This window comes from Pollachius pollachius (assembly GCF_949987615.1).
Source record: "Pollachius pollachius genome assembly, chromosome: 2".
Classification (NCBI taxonomy): Eukaryota; Metazoa; Chordata; class Actinopteri; order Gadiformes; family Gadidae; genus Pollachius; species Pollachius pollachius.
The window spans coordinates 26,969,551-26,986,365 of NC_136935.1; the positions used below are offsets into that span (position 1 = coordinate 26,969,551).

General features: G+C 45.8%; 1 protein-coding gene across 1 annotated transcript in view; it reads right to left on the bottom strand.

Annotated features, from left to right (window-relative positions):
- Positions 1-11,260: 11,260 nt before the first annotated feature.
- LOC307070432 (homeobox protein Meis1-like) overlaps positions 11,261-16,815 on the bottom strand; it is a 33,010-nt gene continuing 27,455 nt past the window's right edge. The window contains exons 12-13 of the mRNA XM_079728888.1: positions 16,708-16,782; positions 11,261-11,843 (exon numbers count right to left, since the gene is read on the bottom strand). Coding sequence (XP_079585014.1) covers positions 16,730-16,782 — 53 coding nt within the window. The 3' untranslated portion in view covers positions 11,261-11,843; positions 16,708-16,729. The remainder of the gene's footprint in view (positions 11,844-16,707; positions 16,783-16,815) is intronic.

The following is a 16,815-nucleotide window of genomic DNA, read 5'->3' on the forward strand; positions in this document are numbered from 1 at the left end:
TCCCGTGGTGTAGCCTACCACATCCATTTAGTTCAACAGGTTATCGTTCTCATACTGTCCATGGTAATAGCAACCTGCTCTGGTGCTTTATTTATACCTATGTATTCAGGCTAAACTGACTTGATTGTCTGATGCCTCATCATCCCAGCCAAAGAGTATTGGTATTATTTGTAATGGCTACTTGCCAAATCGAAAAAATAACTTCACACAGTGTGTCTTTTTCCAATGTATTTGTTATCATTCGTAGCGTTGATCAGCAGAGAAATAGTTCGCCAAAGTCGTTGACGTCGCTAAGCAACCGAATACGCTGGGGTTGATAAGTTACCGGACTGCGGAGTGATACAGATGACGTGAATCAGAGGCAAAAAAAACACTTTCCTTGACAGCAGTCAAATATGGTGGATGTCAGCATTCCACTGCATTGAGAAGAGCCGTGTAATAATCAAAAATAATTGACAGCTGAACGTTAGGAAGGCCCATGCAAGTGAATGGAGCAGTCTACAGCATTGAGAAGAGCCGTGTAATAAGTAAGGGATAATGTATAGAACTCCGGTCATTATCGGGAAAATTAGCCCCGATAGGGCGAACAGGACACCGACGCGCAGCGAAGGCGTCTTGGTTCACCCTGAAGGGCAAGGGTGTAGGAACAGGGGGGGACGGAGGGGACGTGTCCCCTCCAATATTGGAGACAGGCACATTTGTCCCACCTAAAAATTATACCAGGGGGAGAAAAATATTTTATTGTATTTTGAAACCACAACACAGCGTCTTGTCACCGCTTCTTATTCTAAAAAACTGGATGATTGAGCGTGCAATTAAAGAATTGATTTGATATTTATCAGTTCATTACTGCCATTCAAAATGTGTTTTCCTTTACATTTACAAATGTATCTTTTTAGTAGAATAAAATATATTTGTGAATTTTTTCAGTGTAGTTAATTTATAACATATTTCTGTATTTCAAACCATTAACGGATCTGTCAGGTTTCCGATATGTGTCCCCCCCAATGTTAAACTCAATCCTACGCCCCTGCTGAAGGGGCTTAATTTCGATAATGACCGGCGACGTTCTATACATTATCCCGCTTATTACACGGCTATGTGCCAAAACGAAAAATTGACTTCACATGGTGTGTCTTTTTACAATTTATATGTTACCAGCATTCGTAGTGTTGATCAGCAGAGAAATAGTCCGCCAAAGACGTTGACGTCGCTTAGCAACCGAAGACGCTGGGGTTGAAAAGTTACCGGACTACTTGAGGAGTGATACCAAAGACGTCATTATAGGCAAAAAGTCCTTTGTTTTCCTTGACAGCGTCAATGGTGAATTATCAAATATAATTCACCGCCGGAAGTTTTGAAGAGCCCATGCAAGTGAACGGAGCATTCCAGGGCATTGAGAAGACCCGTGTAATAATCCATAATAATTCAACTCGATTTATTTCTTTTTTTTTTTTTACAAGTGGTGGGTACAAAATGAATCTTGACGAAATCTGGTGGGGACGCGTCCCCAACGTCCCCGGCGTAATCGACGCCTATGGTCCCTACACATAAAACGAAGCATCAACAACTTAGCGTACCGGGAATTTATTAAAAAATACTGTTTTACAAGTCTGCATTACCGGTAGGTCCAAGTTTACCGGAAGTCCATACTCACTGCGCGCTCCCACGCAAATAATATAATAGAGGCGCCAACACTCGCTGTCACAAACCGCAAAGTATCAAGAGGGGCGCCTCTATTATATTATTTACGGTAGCCATTTACGTGGGAGCGCGCAGTGAGTATGGACTTCCTGTAAACATGGACCTACCGGCAAGGCACAGACTTGTAAAACAGTATTTTTTAATAAACTCCTGTACGCTAACTAAGTTGTTGATGCTTCGTTTTATGTGTAGGGTCCTTAGTCATGCTACTGCAGATGTTTGGTGCTATTTTGAGCAATGTAAGTGGTTAGAAAATATCCATTGTGGGCTGCGCAAGATGACCCAAATTCCACTGCATTTGATACTGGTTAATACATTTGCATTTTAGAGTTGTAAGTGAAGATGTTCTTAAAGGTCCCATGACATGCCACCAGGTGTGGTGTGATTAGCAGTTACAAGCCGTTTTTAGTAATCTGCCCCTTATGACATCAAAGGTGGGCGTGTGCCAGCTGTGATGTCATAACTCTGATTCTTTTCCTGACTATCTGATTAGTTGTGTGATAAATATCTATTTCCTATGGACTTTACTGACCAGGAACACTTTTGGTTTTTAGTTTACGTTTTGAGTCGCATGTTTTTAAGTAAACAAACACATATGTGACTAATGTGTACTTAAAATCAATGAACAACTAATAAACATTGAGTTTTGTTTACATAAAATTTTGTTGTTGTGAACTTATTACAGTGGTTTGTAAACTGGAAACTTTTAAGTCATATTAACTGCAAATATTTGAGTTGCCTCAACAGAAAATTGTAAGCCATATTAACTGCTAATATTTGAGTTGCCTCAACAGAAAATTGTAAGTCATATTAAGTGCAAATATTTGAGTTGCCTCAAAAGAAAATCCTAAGTCATATTAACGGCAAATATTTGAGTTTAGCTAAATGAGCACTTTAATTCAACTGTTATCAAACGGTTCAAGTGGCAAGTCATCCAACCTTTTAAGTTCTGGAAAATTTTGACTTTTAAGTTAATCAACTTAAAAAAATTGAGGCAATCGATTGCCTCAATTTTTTTAAGTTCTGGTAACTTATTCGGGTTTACAGTGTATGTTTTTATTATATTTTCAGTAAGTAGCCTAACAACTCAAAATGTATTAAAGATTATTGGGAAAATTCGGGACGGGTCATTCGGGACGTTTCCGGGAAGGTGGTGAAAAAAGTTAGTTTTAACCCTTTAACCCTTTAACTCTGTCTCTCTCAGTAACTTTCTCTCTCTCTCTCTCTCTCTCTCTCTCTCTCTCCGTCTGTCTGTCTGTGTTTAGAATTCTACTCTTTACTCAATTACATTTACCATTGTGCCTTCATTAAAATTACTATTTTGATGAATACATTATATTCGTTGACTGTAATACAAGCGTACACGTAAGCAACGCGCCCTCCCTAGGTTGCAACATTGTTGCGATTACATAGCTGAGGAGACGAGTCGAGCGTTACGATGGGACTATAGAATTCTAAAGATACAATGTTACCCAGGCTCTGTATTCTACAGACTACTGTAGAACTTGTTCGTCGTTGTTGTATCTGGCTATGAGTGTGTGTGCATGCTATGCGTAGGCTGAATCGCAATCGCGTCAAGACAAATCTGATTGGCAAATCAGCTAACCAATCCATCCTGGGTAGTGTTCCTACAAAGCTCTTGCCTTTTGTCATATGCACAGAGCTGAAATCAATTTAAATTTTTAGTGTTTAAATTTGTTTGAAATGACATGAAATTAATTTTGTTGTATATATTGTGACGAGCAGCACGGGAAGGACGAGACGGGAGCCCAGGTTAAGCGGTTATGCAACTCTCGCGCCCCTTACACCGCACGACTACGAGAGTTGCCTTTAATGAACACACACACGACACACCAAAACACTCAATATAACTAATTAACATAAACGTCTCGGTGACGGGGGTTTGGGAACAATAACTCAACCCACACAGCCAGGCCCTGGGAATAGGCAGTACAGTTTTGTTTTGCATACTGTATTCATCTAACTTTAACTTCAATGTTAATATTACTTAGTACCAGTAGTTATGTCGAAATAAATATTAGACAACATAACATGTAAAATAAAAGAGCGCCCTAGTTGCCGTGTCAAAAAACATCCAAACATGTCAGCTATGTACATAGGTCCATAAAAGTTTGTAACCCACAGTAAAATGGGGGTATTATCCTTAAATTATCCAATGCATTGTAGTAACCAATGTTGGAGCAGTGTTTATTTTCAAGCTGATTTGGATTGATAGTTTGTGGTTTGCATATCTTACATTTCCCATATCTTTCATATAATAATATTTTTTTTACACTTCACTTGAGTGCTTGTTTAATCTCTGGTTAGAACCAAGATAAACCATACTACATTTAATTTTATATACAATAATTTGAATCTGAACTCATATCTATTATTTTGCTTATGAATGCCTTTAGTAAAATTCATGCATTTCTTTGCGGTATTTTGTGCATACCTTATTGTATGTCATTGTCACCTGTTTTGCAAGACTTTTTTTTACTGCAAATTTTTAATTATTAAAAGTTCTAACATCTGCAGTATTTTGTCCATACCTTATTTATATTGTATTTATGATTCATTGCTTGTTACTTGGTTTGTAATACGTTTTTTGTGTGTTTAATTTTCTATCTAAAATAAAAGAGTCTCAAAGACAAAGCTTTGCAGCTTCTCTGAGTGTATGAACATTGGTAGTCGAATTTACAGTGCGATCCAAAGGGGTAGGGGACGCCAGCAAAAATCTTGCCTAGGGAGCCAAATTGGTCAGGGCCGGCCCTGCACACAGCAACACTAACCCACCCATAGACAAACAAACTCCACACAATGTCTCTGCCGCAAAGGACCTAGGAGGGCGCCAGAGGTCCTAACCCCCCCAGGATCCCTTGCGGCACCCTGAACTCGGCGACCACGCCCACGGTCGCCACAATATGTTTAATGAACAATACACACAATGAAGAAATGTTTTAAGAGTACATCTTTCTCTCTCTCATTCACTCACTCACACACACACACGTTATGTCTTTTTCACTGATCCAAGCACTGCAATACAAAAATTCGAAGTAACTTAGTAACAAAGTACTTTTTTACTTTTACTCAAGAAGGTTTTCCAATTGGAACATTTACTTTTACTCAAGTAGATTTTGAAGGAAGTAATTGTACTTTTACTTGAGTATAGTTTTTCAGTACTGTACCCACCACTGCCAACCAGACTCTGTTTATGCCTGCAGTTTTTCTGTGTCCGTTGTTAGCCGTTGTTCTGCCCAGTCCTGCCGAGCTCCGGTGCCAAAGACTTCTGCTCCGGCCGGCTGATTGGATGCGTCTCTCTTGGGGGCTGGGGGGGGCTGATGAAATCTGAGTGGTGGACCAGTAAGAGCAGCTTCTCCCCTACATTAGTAGGCCCCAGCCCGGAGACCCCCATCCCGGAGACCCCCATCCTGGAGACCCCCATCCCGGAGACCCCCATCCTGGAGACCCCCACCCCGGAGCCCCCCACCCTGGAGACCCCCATCCTGGAGCCCACCACCCCGGAGCCCCCCACCCCGGAGACCCCCACCCTGGAGACCCCCACCATGGGAGCCTCCCACCCTGGAGCCCCTCATCCTTGACCCCCCCACCCTGGAGACCCCACCCTGTAGCCCCCCACCCCGGAGACCCCCACCACGGAGTCCCCCCCCGGAGACCCCCGTCCTGGTGCCCCCCACCATAGAGCCCCCCATCCCAAACCTTTAGTATCTATTTCATTCCTGAGTTTATTTATTTGAATATCAGTCCTGTGAACCTCCTTGTGGCAACATATCCTAAGACAAATGATTCTGTGTGTGTGAAAACATCCTTCAATCGGGGTGATGTGCCTGGATGCCAGGCCTGGGGGGCGGGGGCTGGATAGGAAGTGGTGCGGAGACGCGGCGGCGCTCTACAGCCAACCAGGGATCAAAAGTACATCTGTGCAAAACCAAGCCTTCCAGTTAATAAGCCATTGCATATTCATACAATCTGCAATCATACAAAAGCGCTTTCCGTCCCCCCATCAGAAGCACCTCCTGGTCCGTCTGAGCGTTGTTGACACGCTCAAAGTGCACTATTAAAGAAGACTCTCCTATTTGACGTTTTTAGCACCGATCTGAACCGTGGATCCCAAGCACACTTCTCCGTCGCTGTGCAGCTCAATCTCCTGTGAGTGGGAACACAGGGAGTTATTTTACTCAGTTTCATTCACAGACTCTATATCTGACAAATGGGAGGGCTGTGCAGCCAATGGGCGGGCTAATTGGTCTGAGGCTGGAGGGAAAGGGGCCGTAAGTGCTTTCAGTCTCCATTAGCCTGATGAGCCCACCTCTCTCCATGTGTCACAGAGCATGTGGCGCCGCGTCATTAAGACAGGAAGGGAAGGATATGGCGGTGTAGCGGCTAGGTAAACAAAGGCTGGATGGATGGCCGTATTTCAAAGAGCCAATGAGGTATGGGTACCGGGACGGCCATTCAATCTAAGGTTCCTTTACCTCGCCTTGTTTTCTTCTCCCCAGGTTCTGTGTGAGCAGGAAAGCGCTTGCGTGTGTGACAGGACCACTCTGTAGTCTGCTATAGTGCAATCACTGAGCATAACAGGAATCGAGGATACAAATCCTACTTCATCCGTGGGATCTGTCCAACGATTCCTAGCCTTAGCGACACACACACAAACACACGCACAAAAGCGCACGCACACATGCTGACCCGAAGGTGCTCCATTGGGGAGGCTCCGTCTCCACACATGTTGAACCAGAGCCAATACATTCACCAGCTTTCATGTGTTTTCATTCCTGCCTTCAACAAATAGTACACACATATGCATAGGCACACACATACACAAGTTAATCAAGACCGAGCAAAGCAGTTGCAGTTTCCTTTTTTCTCGTCCTTCTCCTGTATTTTCCAAGCAGCCATATTGATGTTGAGGCATGAAGCCTGCAGGGAGCGGGTGACAGGTGACGACAGATGAACGTTCTGCTGGAATGTGGCTCTGTATGACTGCATAGCCAGCTCTGGCTGTGTGCATGTCCACATGAGAATCAACCCTTGTTTATGGAACCCTTTGACCCGAGCTGGGCGCCCTGCTCCTATGCCAGGGGTCAATGCCCCCAAAGGGGAACTCTCTCCTTTCCATCCGTCGGTCGAATGGATGTTCTTGTGTGGCTCCTTTCTAACAACCCCCACCACTCTAAGCTCTTAAAAAAATACTACTGAAAATATGACGTTTAGGCTCCATAACCACCGGCCCACGGTCACCCTAGTGATGTGAACATACCATGCAGGGCAGCCAACAGGTCGGTGTCTTGTTCACGGTAATACTGTCTACTAGTCCGCCAGGAGGAGACACCGATGGCGCTACGCCATTCTAACTTGGAGCTGGAGTCGCGAGGTCGATGAGTCAACGGTGACGAGGAACATGCTCCCCAACCTTCCCTCTGAACCCTGCAATAAACACTCAGATCAAGAGCAGAGCTTAGTCTTTGAAGAGAGACAGATGCTATCTAGACGATATCCTGTAATTCAGGATAGCCAAGACCAAGGTAACGTGGCGTGGTCGCAAGAGGTTTGTGCCTCTTCCAACCCGAAACATCACCCCCCTGAACGGGACAATCCAAGACCAGCTCCATGAATATCAGTACTTAGGTATCTGACTGTTCTGTCCTTCTCACACCATATCAGCAGTCCAATCCAAATGGCTTCTTGTAGAGGATGCGCTCCCCCTTCAGTCACTGGGATGAGCATTCATCCCATGACTGTGGGGACGTTAGGTACACGTCGGCATGCAACCACACACCGCCAAAGCTTGAGGCTCACTGTCAAACTGCTATCCGGCCACCTTCAAGCCGCATTCAAAACAAGGCACTGCTCTGTTTGCAAGACAATCCCAACACAACTGCGTCCTGTTCACAGCCTCATGGTTATCTTCAAACCATGCTCCAGGGCCCTCCCCTCTATCTGTCACCTGTACTTGCTACGTCTGCTGCCTGCAACCGTTCTGCTCAAAGTTCCCGGTACAGATCCTGTACGTGGTCTGACTTCAGCAGTGGAATCTGCAAACAAACATTCAAAGTGGACATTTGATCACCGAAATCAGTAATGGTTCTTCAATAAAATGTGTTCTTAAGCACTTGCCTGGTTAGACATCGTTGAATTAAAATCCAGTCCATCTTGAGGTTTGTTTTCTGAACCTACACATTAAAACCCTTGAACTGTCTTTCCATTTGGGGCCTGTGTGGAGGTGATAGTGGTCGGGGATAGTGGCAAGTATTACACCATTATATGTTAACGTCTTAATTGACCATTTGAATTCAATAGGGTTTGATCATGTAGAAATTCAAAGTAATTAATTTCCCCACCTAGAATTATTGACAGCAGTGGAAGCAGAGGCCAGCAGACCTGAGGAACCAGGGCCTCCCAGCACGGAGGACCAGAACCCACCAACCAGGGCTCCCCAGTGGATGACCAAAACCCACCAACCAGTGGACAACCAGAACCCACCACCAGGGCCCCCCAGCGCGGACCACCAGAACCTACCAACCAGGGCCCCCAACGTGGACGACTAGAACCCACCAATCAGGGCCCCCCAGCACGGACGAACAGAACCCACCAACCAGGTGCTGCTCCTCAGACGACCTGCTCCAGACCTTCATCCATCTCTGCTTGTCAACCTTGTTTATTCAGCTTTATTCAAGAGAGATATTTGAATTGTTTGTGTGTGCGTGCGGTTGCTCCTGTGTGTGTGTGTGTGTGTGTTAGTGTGTATGTGTGTGTGGGTGTGTGTGTGTTTGTGTGTGCCTTTGTGCCTGACACAATGTGCAGAACTCAGTGATCTTGCAATTTAATTGTTTGCATTGTGTTAAAATGATATTTATTATATTATGCTCTATTGTATATTGTATATCTCAAATTATGTTTTTTTTGCAAAGCATTATGTATCTTCATGCTACTTTTAGAAATGTAGCACATTTAAAGTAATATTGAAGTCGTTATTGATGTTGAGAGACATGATATGTTCACATTTGTATAAATAAAAAAAATACGAAGACACACTTAAACAATAAATAATTACCTTCAAACAAAGAACTTGTTCAAAGTGCACAGAGAAATATTTTTTTTACCTTTTATGGAAGTCCTATGTGAAAAATAGTATGTTACATGACAATTAATAACGTTTTGTATTGTTCTTTAGACAAAGACTATTTAATGGCGTGTTTTAAATGAATTGATTTTGTATTTCAGCTTTTAGAAACGTGTCTCAGTTCATCGTGTGGGTTTATGAAGGCAGGTCATGTTAGCGGGCCTCTAATCCCCATGTATCAGCGTTATTGACCGCATGGGCTGTGAACTGAGCTCGTGATTCCAAACGTTATTTCAAGGTCTGGTGTTCACATAATTGATATGTAGGCCTATCTGTCATAGCATTATCTTCCTTTAAGGCGCCCGTCATTTCACATACATAAAACCGTCGATCCGTGCGGGGTTTAGGGTTTGACAAGCCATGGTCCCATGAAGTCACTCCGCGCAATTTTATATATAATATAAGTATTTTTAATTTTCAGCCTTTTAGATTTTAAGCGCGACGTGGAGTCTCTCAGCGGTCCATTTCATCAGCATATCCAACCGAGATCAAGGCAGTTCATTTAAGCCCCTGGAGAGGGCAGTCACACACGAGACTTCACCTCCAGGCGGAGAAACGGGCCGGTTGAACACGGTTCATGCTGCAGTCGGGGTGGGGGGCTTTTTAGAGAAATAATTTCCCCTGTTTGTCCCTTTAAACCCTAGAATGAATATAATATGCTTAGTTTAAACAGAGAACACGTTCGAGGTTTGCAGCCAGGGTAGTTTGGTTTTGACTTCTGGCCTCTAATTCCCAATTCCCAATTCTCAGGCGTCCAAAATAAGGCATTCATTTTGAAGATAAATAAAGCAGGTATTTTTGGTCACTGGCATTGAGTAAGCCAGGAGTAGGCCTATAGACCGAGTGGAGGACAGGAGGAGTAGGCCTATGGACTGTGTGGAGGACAGGAGGAGTAGGTCTATGGACTGAGTGGAGGACAAGAGGAGTAGGCCTATGGACTGAGTGGAGGACAAGAGGAGTAGGCCTATGGACTGAGTGAGTTGGAGGACAGGAGGAGTAGGCCTATGGACTGAGTGGAGGACACGAGGAGTAGGCCTATGAACCAAGTGGAGGGAAGGAGGATAGGCCTATGGACTGAGTGGTGTGGAGGGAAGGAGGAGTAGGCCTATGGGCCGAGTGGAGGACAGGAGGAGTAGGCCTATGGACCGAGTGGAGGACAGGAGGAGTAGGCCTATGAACCGAGTGAAGGACAGGAGGAGTAGACCTATGGACCGAGTCGAGAGAAGGAGGAGTAGGCCTATGGACCGAGTGGAGAGAAGGAGGAGTAGGCCTATGGACCGAGTGGAGGACAGGAGGAGTAGGCCTATGAACCGAGTGAAGGACAGGAGGAGTAGACCTATGGACCGAGTGGAGTGGAGGACAGGAGGAGTAGGACTATCTAGGAAGCTCCCAGGGGATTGGAGAGCTTGTCTATTGAAGGCGCCAACTGGAGCGTGAGGGGGAACTAATCTCTCCATTTAGGTGTTTAGCTGAAGCTTTTTAGTTGCAAAGCTCCTCTGTTTTGTTTGACTTCTTAAAAATGCGTTTGTAGAGCTAATGTGTGCCCGTTCCTTCTGATGCTACTGTTTCTTTTGGGGATCCTTTTGCCAAGATTTACTGACCGTCGGCCTAACTGGAACGGGAAAAGCTTCGGCGATCTGTTCCATCCCGACGCTTCTGATCCATGTGTGGCTTTTAATTTCCCCCTGTTCTGTAATATGTACTGCAGCACCCACTGGGTGCTTGCCACTGTACTATGGAGCTTTGTGGGATCTTCAACTGGGTGCTATTATGGTCGGCTGTCATCAATAAACTGCAAGCCTGTGGCCAATTACCTGGTGATGGCCTCCTCCATTTTCTACTATTTTTCAATCCTCAATAGAGAAGGCTAGGCCTATTGATCTCTCTCTCTCTCTCTCTCTCTCTCTCTCTCTCTCTAAATACATATAGAATTATTCTTTTGTCTACCACAGATTAACATATAATGCTCACACACTAGACTCACTTTGTGGATGGCTATTAGGCCTACCAATCATAAGTTTTGCCAAACCACAAGGTTTTATGTCATAAGCTAATGAAGTGAATTCAGTTAATTTAAGGGGATGTGAAGAGGCCGTCTGGCTCTAAGTATATGATACACACATCTCCTTCTATACACATAGTGCAGTGATATGTGTGAACATCATATCCCTTAACCCTACAGGCTAGCGTTAAAGGGTTTTTGTTTAGGTGTTATGCAGTGTGGAGCAGAATAACTTATTTTAATTCATACACTTTCAAGAACCAAAAAATATATATTTTTTATATATTTAATATCATTTTAGGTGTAACGAGATTCATAGACATCGAGTGAAGATAAAAGTCTACGAAAAAGACACACACAGTGTGAAACGTCAAACAAGACCAAATCCTTGTTTGAAAACAGCATCATATGCAAAAGGCAACCTCAGAGCCTGTGGGAAAAGTGTCTCTTCTTGTCTAGGAGCCCACCACTTTGCAGCTCTTCCTTGTCCATTTTTCCCCAAAGAGCTGGATCCATCAGAGTCATCCTCTTCACAAAAGGGTTGAGACATGCTGGTCTCCTGGATAAGCCCCTTCCTTGGAAAGCATACAGACATCAGCTGAGCTTGTCAACACAAGTTACCGGGCTAGTTAAACCCCCCCCCCAGCACCCTCTCTACATGCTCATCTACAACGTGCTTTCTCTTTACGTTTTGGTTTTCGCCGTCCTGCCTCATTGTGGGCCAGGGGTCTTCACATAGGAGACGGAGGGAGAGGTCAGGAGCAGGTGTTTGGAAAACAATGGTCCCCCACACTTCAAATGCTAAGGGGGGAACCCTGGTTTCTAGAGGCGTTTGATGTCAGCTCTGCTGACAGCGAGCCAAGGCAAGGCTAGGGCAGGGTGTCCATGGGGGGGGCTGGTTGCTCTCTGGACCGGCCTGCCGGGAGAGAGGGGCTCTGAGGGGGAGGGGATGACAGGATGTCCAGGCCGGGCCTTGCGTTTAGTCCTGAGTCCCTGCAGAGACAAACACAAGAGTCAGAGTGAGGCAGCAGGGCTGGAGACTCCGTGGAGACCACAACCACTCCGTCCTTATCCAATGGGGAAGGGGACTGTCGCAATTTCAACCAATATATTTGCAGTACAAAAAGGCAGCTTGTTCTGAGCCCCAGATCGGTTTGTACAACCCTAACAACCTCCCCCCGACCCCCAACCTGACCCGTCCGCCCCCTGACCCGTCCGCCACTGACCACTTCCACTCCCTCATGGTGATAATGGACCAGTGCTCAGTGGGTCACCCTATACCAGTCAACTCTACCCCTCCCAGCAGATCAAATCCTTCAGACCAGCCTCCCCCACCACCCTAAAGCAAGGCACTCCTAATAACAGCAGCGTGTATTTCAGCTGTCAACAGTAGCAGTAGATTCCCTGTATGGCCAGAACATTTCCTCCAAATCATCCAAGTGAAACAAAAAGACATGTATGGACTGTCTCTGCTAATCCATGAACTGTCACATGTGTACATTTGACATGAGAAAATAAAAAGGTCTCGGGTCATTTTCACCAAAGGACCACTTGGTCTCAACAGACTACTTGGTCTGAATGAACCCTGGACCAGTCACTGTGTGGAGACCCCTCTAGGGGACAGTAAGAGTGGCTCCCTGGGGCCAGACCCACGCTGTAGACCCCCCCCCCCCTTTACAAAGAAAGAGTTGAGTAGGGGGGAACTTTATATAAAATATGAGGGGTGGGGTGGGGGGCAGATGGCTGGCTGGCTGGCTTGGGATGGCACAGCCCAACTGACAGGTGGATTGTTTCCCAAGAGGCAAGACTCTTAATTACCAAGGATCTGAGGGAGTGTGTTCAGGGGTGGGGGGGGTGGGGGTCCTATTATGGTCTTCAATTGACCCGCCGGGCCCAGAACATTAAAGACAGAAATCCTTGAGGGTAAATCAGCCTCCACCCCCCCCTTAACCGGAGTGGTCTTTGGTCTGTTCCCAGCTGGGAGGCGGGGGTCCTGACTGGAGAAGTGGAGAAAGCATCTGATTAATTGCGCTAAGTATGCCCGGGCTTAATGAAAATTACATATGGAGTAACAACCCCATAATCAGATGAGGAGAGAGAGAGAGAGAGAGAGAGAGAGAGAGAGAGAGAGGGAGAGAGAGAGAGAGGGCGAGAGGAGAGCCAATCATTATCCTCCCCCACCCCCTGCTCTTCTGCTTATGATCAATTTAATCAACAGGAAGTGAGAGAATATAGAAAGCACCTCTTAGCTTTAATCGACCTCTGGATCCGCAGCATCCATCAGGGCCATAACGTCAACGTGGGGGCCAGCAGGGGAATAAAATGTGGCCCTCAACGTCCATGCATAGACATAAAACATTGAGACAAGCTTTCTTTAGTGTCTGCCAATGTGTGCAACCAATCTTTGGGCTGTAGCTTCGCTTTAGATCTCTTAAGGCCGGTTTATAGTCCTCCGTAAAGTGCAGTACATAGAGACGGAGAGCCCTCTCCGTAGCCGGAGAGCCTGTCGGAGACCCTCTCCGTAGCTTAGGTGCGCATCCAATATTTTTTAACTATCCGTCGACGCAACGGAGACGGCAAGAGCTGTGATTGGTCCTCTAACAAAATCATTTCCGGAATCACTTCTCCGGTTTGACTTTGCACCTTATTTACTTTGTACATTGTTTACTTTGCACATTAAGGACCAATAAAACACCAAATAAGATTTGTAAAGCTTTAAGTTTTTTAAAGCTTTTAATAGTTTTTACCATGTAAAAACAATTTACATGGTTCATAGTCAACATATAAGATCGATCGGGCGGCGAATTGCATTGCGTATCCGACAGCCCGACGGGGAACTTGCTCGAGGGGTCTCCGTAGTTACAGAGTCGGATTACGGATTACGGAGTCTGAGTAGTATACTTTGGCCTTAATTCACCATGTACATTTGTTTCTATGTGGTGATAGGATGTGTGCAAGTACACAACACATGTACAGCTTATGGGGTTGTTGTGTACTGGCATCTCCGTCACCACACTGAATAAATAAACGGTTGCTTCTCCCAACCATGTTTGGGGAAGCCGGTCTCTCGGTTGGGTAATATTTCATGCCACGCTGGCCTGTTCTGCTTCATGCCTGTGAGGTAGGAGGTAGACCACTGGGAAGCGTTGAGGCTGTTTGTTATCCGTGAACTCTGTAGTATTATGGAGGAATAAGGGTTATAATAATTGGGACGCTATTATATCGTATGACTATGAACCCAGCATGCCCCAGCTAGTGTTTCAGGCAGCAACATTCTGTCACCGCTGGAGTGATTCTGAAGGAAAGGACAGGGACGCCATTTTAGGACGTTGGAAAAGAAAAGGATGGATGCAGCAAAGACTCACGGACACTCAGAGAAAGATGGAAAGTTAAGCCTGATCGGTTAATCGGTGTCACAATCGCGGTTTTGCCAGTCTGTCTCTGGGGTTAGGTCTTGCACGCATACAAAAGTTTGATGTCAATCGTTAGGGAGAAACAGTTGTGTCAATCGTTAAGGAGAAACAGCCGTGTCAATCGTTAGGGACAGGGGTGTAATTTTTTTTTCTCAGCATGTTTTTTTTTTGGGGGAGGCATTTGTTTTCACTATGGAAGCGCTGTCTGCTCAGTTTGTCATGCCTGCAGGCCTAGCCTGTCTGTAAAGTGGTGGTAGTGTGGCGACGTTTCACCACTGGTTAGGGAGAAAAAGTCACATCAATCGTTAGGGAGAAACAGTCGTGTCAATCGTTAGGGAGAAACAGTCGTGTCAATAATTTGGGAGAAACAGTCGTATCAATCGTTAGGGAGAAAAAGTCGTGTCTAGACTGTGTGAATGAGCCATGATCCTGAAGGATTTATGGATAGCATTGGTGAGAAAAGGTCTCGCAAATCGAAATACCGTGAGTCTACGTTAAGTATCTTACTACTATAATAGCAGGCCTGTCGCACCAGTTACTCAAGTTGGTCATGTGCGCATGTGCCAAGCAGGCTTGCAGCTCACACACACACACACACACACACACACCACGCGCGAACGCATACATACACCGCAAGCATGTACATACACAGCACATACACACACCGCACACACGCACATGTGCACGAACATACACAGAAACGCACACACACGCCCACGTGCACGTGCGCACACCGCACATCAAGACAAAGGCAGCAACACATACACAGAAGCGCACACACACGCGCACACACACGCACGCGCACACACCGCACATCAAACCAAAGGCAGCGACATAGTCGCCGAGGTAAGATGTTATGTTTTTAAACATAATGGTTCCGTACCATTGACACACGCGCAGGTAAGAACACACGCACACAAACCGCAGCTACACTCGCCCAGGTAATACGTTATGTTTTTAAACATAACGGCTCCGCCGTCGACAAACTCTCCCAGGTAAGACGTTCTGTCAATTTCTCACCTCGAGAAAGAAAAGAGACAATTTCTCACCTCGACAAGCAACGGCAGGTCGTTCATTTTGTTTTAAAAACCGTTAAAGGGGACATATTTTGAAAACAACACTTTTCCTGGGATTTGGGGTGTTGTTTTTGGTCTTTGGTGGTACCAAACAAGCGAGTCAGTTTCGGCGCCCCCTCCTGCGTAGGAAGGGGCACAGTTGAATATTACCGCCCACTTCCCTACTCTTCTCCAATCAGAGCATAGCTAAGATTTTGTGGCCCAGCGGACGAGCAGCTCCGGCGGGGGGAAATCGGCAGCAGCCCTGCAGCTAAGCTCCAGGAGTACAATCCCTTTCTCTGCCGGACTGCCGCTGAAGCTTTTGCGGCAGTCCGGAGGAGGAGACATGGAGGAGAAAGCTGCCGGACTGCCGCGGGGGTAGCTCGGCGGCTACCGTCCTGCCGCCAAAGTCTGGCCGCCGTCGAAGCCGTCCGGCCGCCGCCGAAGCTTCGGCAGCAGTCCGGCAGCTCCGGTGGTGTACTCTGGGAGCTGAACTGCGGCCGAAGCTCTCCGGGTGCTCCGGCGGGTGTGCTCCGGGAGCTGAACGGCCGCCAAAGCTGGCAGGTCCGGTGGCAGTCCGGCAGCTCCTGCGCGGGTAGCACGGCGGCAAGTCTGGCAGCTCAGCTCCCGGAGTACAATCCCTTTCTCCTCCATGTCGCAGTTTATGGACTTCAGAGAGTCAAAGCCAAAGTTCCATTTCCCCAATTCCTCTCAACCATTGCCGAGATATCCCCCACTACGAGTCTTTACTTGTTGTGGAAGTGCCAGAGACGTCAGACAATCTTTATGATAATTCATAATATCATCCGAGGCGCACATAGCTTCTGGCCGTGATATTAGATATAATATTATATAAATACCCATATATAATATTATTATTATTATTATTATTATTATTATTATTATTATTATTATTATTATTATTATTATTATTATATTATATTATATTATATTGATATAGAGCTCCAGCAGTCCACAAACGGCAACAATCCCTTCTCCTCCATGCTGTGGTTCACTCTGACAGCTCATTGGTCAATGGGAAGCAGCTCATTTGCATTAAAGCTACAGACACCAGAAACAGTGCATTCTGAAGGGACTGAAACAGAGGGGAATAGCGGTAGGCGAGATTTTTTTTCCCTAAAAGCTATTTCCAGCAAACAGCTTCAAAAACTTGTTTTCTGGAACTTACACTTATATTATGCGCTCAGAAATGTGTTACATTATCGACTGGGGTTTCCACATTATTGTGTTTGCTTTAATTACAAGTAGAGGTTGAGCGCGGGATGAGAAAAATCTAGTTTCTATAATTATACTGATGTCATACAGAGAGAACCCTAGCGAGCGCCCCATGTAGTGCAGTGTGTGGTTGTGTGTTAGAGTGCTACTTACAGAGGGGCCCCTAGCCAGGGCTTCACATGTAGTGCCACTGTCCCTCCATGCCCATGCCCATGCCTCCTAGGGTTCCTGCAGGGACACACACACACACACACACACACA